This window comes from Rhipicephalus sanguineus, chromosome 1 (genome assembly GCF_013339695.2).
Source record: "Rhipicephalus sanguineus isolate Rsan-2018 chromosome 1, BIME_Rsan_1.4, whole genome shotgun sequence".
NCBI classification, from domain to species: Eukaryota; Metazoa; Arthropoda; class Arachnida; order Ixodida; family Ixodidae; genus Rhipicephalus; species Rhipicephalus sanguineus.
Window position 1 is genome coordinate 277,728,899 of NC_051176.1, and position 11,873 is coordinate 277,740,771.

Sequence of the window (11,873 nt, forward strand, 5' to 3'; positions counted from 1 at the left end):
AGTAGTCTAAATGTTTGTTGCATACGTCGAAGTATAGAGAGCATGGGACTGATACCCAGAGAGTGTATTGAACTGACGAACACAGTGCCAAGCCTGAACTTGACAACCTAGAATGTGCATTCCCAGTGGTAAAAGATAAGCACAAGTGACTGGTGGCCGGAGTGGTGAAATCACGACATGCAGCGCTGTTGTTCCCGAGCGTGCTGATTGCGAGAGTGCTAGGCACATTCCATTTTCCAAAGCAGGTGTACCTGGCAGATGCTTGCAACGTCAGTGCAAAAAACAAACAAAAAACGAAACAAAGCAAGTTCATTTACGCAGCCACGGTAGCGCATGATTCTGCCATAATGTAACCTATAAGATGTCATCTAACTGGTGGGCTTTAAGATGGGTCACTTTCTGCCGGCCATCCCTGCTTAAGAAAATGGAATTTGGCTGGCACTCTCGCTACCGGCACACTCAGAAACAACAGCGCCGTATGTCACAATTTTCTGCTTCAGCCTCCAGTCACATATGCTAACCTTTTACCGCTGGGACTGTACAACAAGCAACAACAGCATCTACATCAGCTGCACATGTGATGTGTAACTTATTAGAGATCTTCTACTTAATATAATAATAATAATAATAATAATAATAATAATAATAATAATAATAATAATAATAATAATAATAATAATAATAATAATAATAATAATAATAATAATACTTTATTTGTACTGATAGAGAGTGTGGCCAGTACTATAGGCCCATCATCTCCAGTTTTGGAAGGGAATGTCCTGGTAAGAATGTGAAAGCTGCCGCCATAACGCAAGAGCACGTGGCCGCCATGAGGAACTATGCCTGTCTGTTTGAGTGAAAAGGGACTCAAGGCAGTTTGTGCACCGACTAGTGCCTAGTGGTCAAGAGCAAGGAGTCTATATAGGAAACGGATGGTGGCAGCCTGAACTATAGATGCAAGAGGTTGCCAGGATGTGAATTAGTGTAGTGCATGAGTCGTAATTTTTATGTAGGAGAGGTGCTGGTTCTTTGGTGTACTGCTGCTATGAAAAATATCAGCACCACGATGTTGTACACCATCAAGGCGATGTGTCACAGATTGGGGTAGCCAGATGGAGGAGAAATATTCAAGGATGGGCAGTACCACGGCAGTGTACAGCATCCAGTAAGCGTACGCACTAATCATTACAGTAAGCCAGTTCCTTAGAAGGTAACTTTGATCCCTTTGAGGCACTTTGTACACATTTGTGTACACAATTTGTTTTTGCTAGTTTTGTCGACTAGTGGCTAAGAAAGACCAAGGTACATTGAGGTTTGGATTAGTTGAACCTCCTGCATAATAAATGTGTCTTTATTTAACTTCATTTTGCAGTGTACAGTTGCATACAATCACTTTGTTGAAGGCACTACCATGTTTGGCGAGTTGTTTATGTGCCGCTTTCCACAAGCCACATCAAAAGCATAATTTTTCATTGCTCAAATGAATATAACCAAAAGTGAAATTGTGCTATATTGCTAGCCTGAGATATTCTATATATGCGAAAAAAGAACATTAATGACTTCAGTATAAATAGACATTTAATTGCAATTTAATTAAGATCAATTACTATAAAACACACAAGTCATTGTATTATTGCATTATTTTTGTTGCAATAGAATATCGAGTGCCTTGAAATAATGTTGTGTAAATTCGATCCATTTATAGGCAGTTCTTCATAGGTCATGCCTGAACGGTTAATGTGTACTGCATTCATAAATATCTAAGCTCCACCTCTTTCTTTTTTCCCCAGGTTGGTACAGCACAGCCAGACACCACCACCCTCCGAGATCCTGATGTGACTGAAGCAAGCGAGTACCTCTACAGGATCTCAGCTGCCAATGAATATGGCATTAGCGTGCCACTCACTTCAGAACCTGTAGTGGCCCGCTGTCCATATGGTAACTAGAACATTTTCTCAAGAAAGGCACTGAAATTAGTGCTGATTTGTGTCCCTTTCTGTTTTATGTATCCATGCTGCTATGTTGCTTCTTTACAATGCTGTGAATGCTCTTCTTGTGAGTTATGTAGCAGTATGTCATAGTATCAATTTTGTTTCCAACAGTGAAGGTTTTCGTGTGATAACTGGCCCATATAGCTTTAGTGTAGGTAGCTGTATATTTAGTGATATGAGAATATTTTAGTATGGTATAATATGTATAAGTACTATTACATCTATGTCAGATTGGCAAATAACTAAAAGACTGCATGTACATATGTGTACTGGCCTATATTTGTACAGTAATTATGATATCTCAGTCCCCAAATAATTGTACAATATATTCTAGTCTGCATTAGTGTCCTGTTGTACATGGCGCTACGGGTGTTTTTCAAATAAGGGTACAATCAAGCACTTTATCAGTGTCATGCATAGTGTTTTGTGGTGTTTACTGTGGTAGCTACCTCTGCTAGAATATACTTTTATTTCCAATAGTTCTAATGACCTTCACTTTAATTTTAAAGATAAACCATCTGCACCAGAAGGTCCACTGAAGACTGCAAAGATGACGGACACTTCATTGGTATTGACATGGCAGGAGCCATTGTCTGATGGTGGACGCCCAATAATTGACTACACAATTGAAAAACGTGAGGCCACTAAGAAGGCCTGGATTAAAGTTGGGACAACAGAGAGTTTGTCCATGGAAGTTTCAAACCTGAAATCAGACAATGCGTGAGTATCTGATTACACACTGAACTATCGCATGTCTTTGAAGTGCATGACTTCTTGAGCATAAATGCAAACCTACTAAGTAAACTTCCCAGTATGGCAGAGGTAATCTGCCTTTAGTCCCTTCAACCCAGGCAAACTTTCCTTTTGTAGAAATAAACTGAATGAATGAATGAATGTCGCACTATGACAAAGATTATTGTTTTTTTTGGATATTTACAATACTTCTTTACTAGAATGTACTAAAAAAATGCAATATGCTTGCATTATTTTTCTGAGTGCATTTTGCATATTTTTTCTCAAGTATCTAAAACACCACAAAAGTGACAGCAAAAAGATATGCAAAATAAAAACTTCTCTAACTTATACGTTGGTCACTTTCAGGTATATGTTCCGAGTGACATGTCGCAATGAAATAGGCAGCAGTCCACCACTTTCAAGTGATGAGCCAATAACAGTCCATGCCCAAATACGTAAGTAGCAATCCTTCACCACTGCTCCATCATAACGACATTTTTAAACACTCACTTGCTGTTTCAAATATATAACTTCGACTGTCTAGCATTACTGGCATGGCCAACTTTACAAGTGCAAGCACCGTGCCAAAGTGGCCATGTTTACCAGCAAACACTCATCGTTTATCACCATTCTTGCATGCAACACAACGTGTGAGTTGTACTATCTCCTGGTGTGGGTTCCAATTGTAATAATTATTTCGAAGAATCCTGGATCTGTTGACCACCTTTGTCAGCCTATGTGCTTGAACCGTTTCGTGCTGAGCTGGTAACTGTTTTTATTTTTGGTCCCTGTTCATTTCAGGTTCAGGCACGTTCCAAAAATAATGGTTTGAGTCCAAGGCTCAGGTTCACGCTAAAATTCTTGTTTGGGTGCAGTTTTTGGTTCAGGTTCAGGTTCACTTAGATACTGTGGCTTTTGAAGTCACCTGAGATATGTAGCACATCGTTTATTGGTGCTTGCTGTACAACTTCTTGCAGCTTGCTATAGAATTCATTTCTCCTTCATTATCTTTTGAAGTTGAAGCATGTGCTTGTATTACGGTGCAATTTATTAAGTGAAATTTTATCCTGAGTGAAATGATGCATTTTCTGATTGGGTCATAGCCTAGAATTGAATTCTTTACTGCCTTGCTTACTATAAATGCTGTGCCATTTCTTATCATTGAGCTGCTGTCCGAATAAAAATACTACAAAGTCATTAGAGTTAAGGTGTTTCATGCCTTTCCATTTCAGCTCACTAATCCCAAGAACAAAAATAATCATTCTTATACACTCTGCCTTCACTATTTCAAACTTTCCTTGGTATGCAACTACTAACATTCGAAGTACCTATCCTGAAACTCCTGGATTATCAGGCCTTTCTTTCGCAAATGGCCAAGTCAGTCCCTGGACTTTCTGAAGGTTCCAATACTCAGTACAGCTCCAAGCATTTCCTCAATAGCAGATGAGTTGTCTTCATACCTGGAGGGGCTAATCTTTCAGCAACACAGCTTGCTTCATTACATTCCTGCTCATGGTGTTTTCTTGGCAGTGAGCAAAGTAGTAGTACGCCATTGCTTCCTCCCTTTTGATGTCACAGCCACTAAAGCAATGTATGCGAGTATCTCTACACATGTTCAACCAATGCTACCCATCTTGATCTGGTGCCAGTACTGACTGCACCGCTGCCTGCAATCAGGATATGATTATCCCATTTAGTCTGGCCCTATCCTTAGGGTTTGTCCAGCAAAGGTAACCCTACCAGGAAATGTTTACTACTGTCGGCATAGCTCCTTGGGGTGGCACACAAGCCCTTCCATCACATCAAGAGAGAGATATCGGCTGAAGGGAATATACATTTTGTATGTTTCAAAGAAATTTATTACGGCAAAACAAATGTCATTAATATTCTCACAAAAGGAGAAATGCGTGGCAACATCGGCATCCTCAATTCATACAACATTTCCCACCTTGCACCATATTTCCTATTGACATTCTTGCATTGAGAACATTTTTCTAAGAATGGCTCTGTAGCATATGCTCGTTTCTACTGGCAGCTGTCTACAAGTGTATGCATGCCATCCATGATATCATGATTCGGCAACCAAGTCATGTCATACCATCTAAGCCATGATGTTGCTTGCTGTTGTGTTTGCAATCACCTGTGTCCTTTTTGCATAAGAATTACCGCAATGTCAAAAATTAACCAAAATTATCAGTATAGTAGTTACTCATGAACAAACTTATGAAACTGCTGCAAGCTACCTAAAGGGCTCCAAAATTCTGACTCACTTACAGCACATGTTGTAAATGCACCTTAGAAGCCAATCAGTACTCAATACATGTCCGTTTAGCATTAATCCTGGGACTATCACCAGTATCAGTATGTTTGAACTTAAAATCTGGCATCTCATTTGCTGTTCCACTTAGTTTTGTGCCAGTTAGAGGTTTGAGAGAGGCATTTTCATAAAACAGTTTGAAAGACAACATGCTTTGTAGCCATTCAGGGATATCTTTTAAGAAGAGAAGCGTAAGACTCGGGATATTTACTAAATTAACATGACTTCAGCTCTGCAAAGCTCCATTTTTTAATTTTATTTTAACATATGCCCTGAATTAACTTAAAGAATAATCTGTGAAATTTTGTTTATTGACTAGGTGTACAGGTACCCCAAAAGTAAAATGGAGCATGCGAGTTGTGGCCAAACTGGGCAAAACTGCATGCCAGTGTGCTTTATCAGCAGATGCGCAGCAGATAGCGAAACTGCGTTGGCATATCCGGCTGACCCATTCCGATATTCTGATTCTCGTCTTATCGCCAGCTCGAGCGAAGCCATGCTGATACCATCACTGCTCGTCAGGGGCGCTTTCAATGCTTTATGCATTTGTTTGCCCACGTCATGCAGAAATCTTCGAAGGCGTGCGCTTTCTGCATCGCCAAGAATGCCACCATTTTCACCCCTGATGAGCAGTGATGGTAGCAGCGCAGCTTCGCTCGAGCTGGAGCGATAAGGCGAGCATCAGAATATCGGGATGGGTCAGCAGGATATGCCAACGCACTCTCGCTATCTGCAGCGCATTTGCTGATAGAGCGCGCTGGCATGCAATTTTGCCCAGTTTGGCCACAGCTCGCGTGCTCTGTTTTACTTTTGAGGAACCTGTACTTTCTGATTTACTGTGAAAGTAATATCTACTCCTTCAAATAATTCACCGAAGTGGCAAAATTCTGCTATCTGCCACTGATGTTCTATGTTGCTTTTAATCTGTTAAGGTTTTAACCTATAGTTCTGAAACTTAAAGTGGAAAAAACGATTACGAACAAAGCTAGGGAGTGAACAACAAGCGATAGAAAAGAAAATGATAGGTGTAACATCGATAGGTGGAATCACAGCATTGTAGGCTATTTAGAAATTGGGCCAAAGCAGTAATTTAAATTATATAATGAAGAACCAATGGTAAAATGATATTAACAGAATGGGTGCAAAGGAAAAGAGAGGGCCATCAAGAGCAGCAAAGAGTAAAGATGTGACAGGAAAGAAAATTAGTAATTGTAGGCCTGGTGTGGCTGACAATGAAAAAGCCAATTCAGAGGCCTCTGGGGAAAGCTTTTGTCCTGCAGTACACATTATTGGGCTGGTGGTGACGAGTAAAGAAGTAACTTATATTGAAAAGACTGCATTACTGTTTTCTCATGCTCATTTTACTCAAAACTTTGCTCTGTACAAACCTCGCAAGAAAAAGCACTTTTTACTATTTTCATAGTCTGCACTGCCTTGGAGATAATCAATAAATCAGCTAATGTGCTATTCTATACCACTGCATTTTTTTTTGTTTTTTTTTTACAGAGCCTCCAGATGCACCTTCTGCTCCCTTACACATCTCTGATGTAACAAACAAAACTGCTACACTCACATGGAGCCCACCTGCATTTGATGGAGGCTCTCCCATCATCGCCTACATTGTAGAACATCTCAGCGAAGATGAGGCAGTCGGTGACACACCAAAGTGGGTGACTGTTGCTAATGTAGATGGAGGAACGACGACACATCGTGTTGCGAGCTTGAGCGACAAAACCAGGCATCGATTCCGAGTTCGTGCCGAAAATGCTGCTGGTACCGGGCCACCTCTTGAGGACAGTGGTGAATGGCAGGCACTACCAGCAGCAGCCGGTAGGTCTTGCATTTCTCAAAGGCACTTTCTGCCCCAAAACGAAAATGAGTCATTTGCAAAACAGGCAAGACTGCACATGCAGCTTAACGTCAGCTTTTGCAAGACAGGCAAGACTGCACATGCAGAATTAACGTCAGCTTTTGCAAAAGCACTTCAAAGAAAGAAAATTAAAGACATACTGCTTACCTATAAAAACTGTCACACATGCTGGGACATCAGATTTTTTGCTCATGACATAAGTGTAGTCTTTGCAGATGCAGGTGGAAAGGTAGCCGCATTTTAATAAGCCCATTGCATTATCTGTGCAGACCGCCCAACTCCACCCACTGCACCACTTGAGATACTGGTGACTGGTCCAAACTCAATGGATGTTTCATGGGGACGCCCTGAATGGGACGGTGGGTCTCCACTCCTTGGCTACACTGCAGCCCTCAGGGATACATCACGGACAATGTGGATGGAGGTAAGGACACACGACACATGAATGCATACTACTGCAGAACAAATGCTCAACAGTTCCTATGCATTCTAGAAGAATTAGTCGTTGAGCTAGTTGGCCTTGCATTATGGTAGCAGAAAATTAGCGCAGAAGTAAAGATGAACATTGTATTTAATTTTGCACTAATTTACCTTTATCATAATTCCTATGCATACATTGACACTACACTGACCTTATGCTTTTGCAGAGCTCTTATATTGCACATGACCAAACTTTGAAATACATCCAAATGCTACAGCTAGCACATAGCAACACAGAGGAGGAACAGGACACACACATTAGCACTATAAGCGTTTCCTGTTTCTCCTCTGTGTCATTGTTCAAAATGCATTAATTTAAATGCTACGTAGCAAAGTAAATAGTACTCATTTTAAATGCTGTTGTGATAATAACAGGCCCCAAGCCACTATCTTGACCACCTCAAAAGGCTGTTTGTTCAAAGGAAACACAAATGCACGAGCTGAATATCAGCACAGGGATTTCTAATTTCTTTGTTGATCTTGGTTGTTCAGTAAATTGGTATTTCACCATAACTTAAGAGATGTTAGCAGGTCTCTCACTGCCTTTCCACACAAATTTTTATTTGTGGAATTGTTTTCAGGACCACCATAAGTGGTCAGGTAGCTCTGGTCTGTAGTAAGAATTTCATCATTTTACTTATAATACAGGTGTAATTTTCTTATATATCCATATAAAGCAAGCAACACTGCATGAAGAGTTTGTGTTCTCATTGCACATTTTTGTGTATGGATTTTTTGTACAAAATGTTGGCTGTTACATGATCACAAATTTAACTTACATGAAGGTCGTTAAGTAAGTACATAAAAAGTGCTCAATTTTGTTTTGTAGCATTGCCCTACAGCGTTTAATTGAAACTAACAACGTGAAACTAACGATGTATAGAATGCTAGTGCGTCCAAAACTTGAATATGCTTGCTCCATTTGGGACCCTCTTCAATCACACTTAACCTGCTCTCTTGAAATCACACAGAATAATGCAGCACATTTTATATTATCTAACTACCATTGCACTGACAGTACCATGTTGATGAAACACATCGTTTCTTTGCAGCCACTTGAATCATGCTGCAAGGCATCTTATCCTATGCTTTTTCACTAGCTATATCACCATCCAGTTTTGAAATCTCAGTTCGTTACAACCCCGTCTTATCGTTCAGCCCATTTAGATCATCATTATAAGGTATGCATCACTACTTGATGCACTAACACTTTCCCCTATTCTTTCGTCCTATGCATATTGAAGGCTGGAACCACCTTTTCTCTGATATTGTTTCCATTTCAGACCATGACATGTTTTGTTCATCGATACACAGTTATTGAATTGATGACACATGAAGTCAGTGTTGTTTATTTTCTTTTTCCTTGCTTGTATGCGCTGTACTTTGCATCGTACCAGCACTTTCAGTTGTTTGATTCCTGTAAAGGGCATCTTTATATGTGCCTGCAGATTTTTATACATTTAATGTCTTTTTTTTTGTTCTGTAATTAATGAGCACTCTGCTTCCGTCTGTAAAGCTCTAAGAATGAATAAGTAAATAAATGAATAAATTGTAGCTCTTGATTGAAAAGCAGTGTGTATAGCCAGGCAATTTTAAAGGGACACTAAAGAGAAACAATGAATCGTTTGAGATTGATAAATCGTATTTTCAGAACTATAATGCCGTTAATTTCACCATCATAGGTGTATTAATAAAGGAGAAAATGAAGTTCAAAGTTTCACTTTTAAATTTCACACCATAATCTCCACGCGTGACGTCACGGATTTCAAAGTGCACTTATCGTATTTTGGCACCATTGTCTCAACAAAATTTCCTCAAGCTTGGTATGTTAACTCTATGGCCCCCTCAGAGGACAGTGTACTTCATTTTTACCAGTTAGGAACTACATAGGTCCTAGTAGGTGCCGTCAAAATATGTGACGTCACGGCAAATGGTGCAGAAACTTCAAGGTGGCGTCGCCACCCACATTTTGTTAAGCGTCTTCTCGCAGCAAGTGTGGTTTTTTTGGTATCGTGAAAGAGTACTTTACCAATACGAGAAGCATCGTTTTGCTCTTCAGTGTCCCTTTAAGTCATTCACATGTTCCACAAGAAAAAGAATGTACACAAGCCACTCTTGCTACAACCTTACTCCAAGTTTATTCTTGCTTGGAAAGCATTTTGCATTAGTAATGCACCTGGCTATTTTTCACTTTTAGGTGGGCCAAGTAGATTCTGAAACTCTACGTCTTCACATCAAAGACCTGGAGGAAGGGGCGCAGTACCATGTACGCATCTTGGCTCGAAATGATGTGGGCTTCTCCGACCCACTTGAATCAGAGGAGCCCATAACTATTTTACGACCGCCAGGTAAGGGCCCTCGTGGTGTTAACAACTTGAGCCACGAAAAATACACTTTCATCCATGTGATATTTCTAACATACGACACCATATTATCTGACTTTGTTGTTAGCTATGTATTTCAGTTTTTACCATTGCTTGTGCTCACATTACGAACTCAACGTACAAAGCATGATAGCGGGCACGGAAATAAAAATGAGGAAGCAGACAAGAAAGACACAACATAAGCACTTGTGGATAGTGCAGATAATTAAAATTTGTGCTATTAATTGACTAAGTGTACATTCATTCAACAGGCCATAATTAAAGATGACAATGTAGGCCCCCAAACATTTTATGCATTTTCAATTACACTACTGAGCGATTCATTTCAAGGCCATATGATATATTGGCCTCGAGGCCCACCACTGGAAACGCCGGCGCCACCGTCGGCGTGACGTGCTTGGCAGGATCACGTGGTCTCAGCGGCCGCGTCGGCTGCTTGTGGAGCACTGCCGCGTGCTTTGAAAACGAGTTTCATGTGCCACATGCGTTGCGGTCTGTTCAAATTCGGAAGTTTTCTCTCATTTTGTACTCAGTTGAAACCTTTCTAATAGAGCGGCTGCCTCCGAAGGCGATGAACATGTGGCTCTACCGCTCGGTGCCGGCCTTACGCAACGGAGCCCAGTGTCAGCCTGAACCGGTAACCGCTGGACAAGAAACTGCGTGAAGAAGGGGCGTAGCCAGGGGGGGGGGGGTTGGGGGGGTTCAACCCCCCCCCCCCCCCGAAATTTTTCAGTTTTGCTTGCGTATATAGGCACGCACACATACAAACGCACGCCCGAACATACATAAAGTATGGTTGAACCCCCCCCCCCCCGAAAAAAATTTCTGGCTACGCCCCTGGCGTGAAGCATGGGTTGTAAAGCTAAGAACCGGCAAGTAGCCATCGGCTACGAGTCTTGTGTGCAACAAGCACTTCCGCGACGCAGACTTTCGTTGGTGCGTCGGGCCTGCGATGTTCGGTGAGTAGCAGACAGTGCGCACCGAGACGATGGCTCGCGCGCGCTTCCCGCCGGCTGCCACAGGATGCAAAAGGCGCTACCTTTTACCACGTGCGATACCATCTCAGAACCCTCCCGTGCGACCTCTTGATCGTCGGCCCTGTGCTCAGCCTCCACAAAATCGGCTGCAGATGCGCAAGTCATTGTTTAGATACGTTGAATTAAAAAAAACGCGAGGGTCCCTTATGCATTCGCCAAAGATGACTGGAAGGCGAAAACCATCTTCTTCTTCTTGTCAGTAGTTGTACTGATTCTCCCGCGCCCCCCTCCGAAAGCGTTCTGCACCTAACGCGGTTTTGCACGGCCTCCGTGACCGATCATGGAGGCAATGCAAAGCGACCATGACGTGCGAATACATCATCGTGTGACGTCGCGTTATGTGACGTCATAACGTCACACGATGACTCACGTTGGGCCTTTCCAACCCCATGTATTTTCTTGGAGCCTCATTTATTTTCGTGGGAAAGATGTCACCCTGTTGGCGTTAGACACGACACTGCTGCCAAAATTGCTGGGGTACTCGCCAAATAATTGATATCCTGTTTTGCGGCTGCTGGTTGCTGCAATAACTTCTGTTTTATTCACCGCTATTTCAAGTTCATGTAGGTCCTAGTTCACAGCCGACGTTTGCAGAACAAGTCCGACAAACGTTACCGTATTTTCTTTTTCCTTGGCGTTGCATGCTACTACATGCTCGGTCTCGTAGACTGCTTCTCCTTCCACCAGCAATCTCGAAGTGGTAAAGCTTTGGTCTATGAATTTGTTGATGACAGAGAGCGGCAAGTTCACTGGAATGCAAAGGGATCGATAATTAAGGAGCATTAAAAAAAAAGGCGTCGCATTTTTGCTCACGTTTTGTGTGAGCACCAAACCAAACGAATGCAAGTACTGAATAAAGAAACAGAAGCAGCGGCATTTGCCCGCTGAGAAGACCGATCAATACGAAGTGCGAGACAACTTGTCAAATGACATTGAAACGCACACCAATTTAGACCGAAAAAAAAAAAAAACCAACTGAATCGTCGGGAAGGCACATCACAATGTTGCCATGCGCACCGAAGCCGTAGTTGTAACGAAATTGTTTTTGAACTGCTCTAA

The 11,873-nt window shown here is 41.7% G+C and overlaps 1 protein-coding gene across 1 annotated transcript in view; it reads left to right on the top strand.

The window, feature by feature from the left end:
- The window catches only part of LOC119379038 (titin), a 294,770-nt gene extending 284,800 nt beyond the window's left edge, over nucleotides 1-9,970 (top strand). Inside the window, exons 192-197 of the mRNA XM_049412985.1 lie at nucleotides 1,791-1,938; nucleotides 2,501-2,711; nucleotides 3,093-3,181; nucleotides 6,550-6,873; nucleotides 7,183-7,337; nucleotides 9,591-9,970. Of these exons, the coding sequence (XP_049268942.1) occupies nucleotides 1,791-1,938; nucleotides 2,501-2,711; nucleotides 3,093-3,181; nucleotides 6,550-6,873; nucleotides 7,183-7,337; nucleotides 9,591-9,959 (1,296 nt within the window). The 3' untranslated portion in view covers nucleotides 9,960-9,970. The remainder of the gene's footprint in view (nucleotides 1-1,790; nucleotides 1,939-2,500; nucleotides 2,712-3,092; nucleotides 3,182-6,549; nucleotides 6,874-7,182; nucleotides 7,338-9,590) is intronic.
- Nucleotides 9,971-11,873: the final 1,903 nt, after the last annotated feature.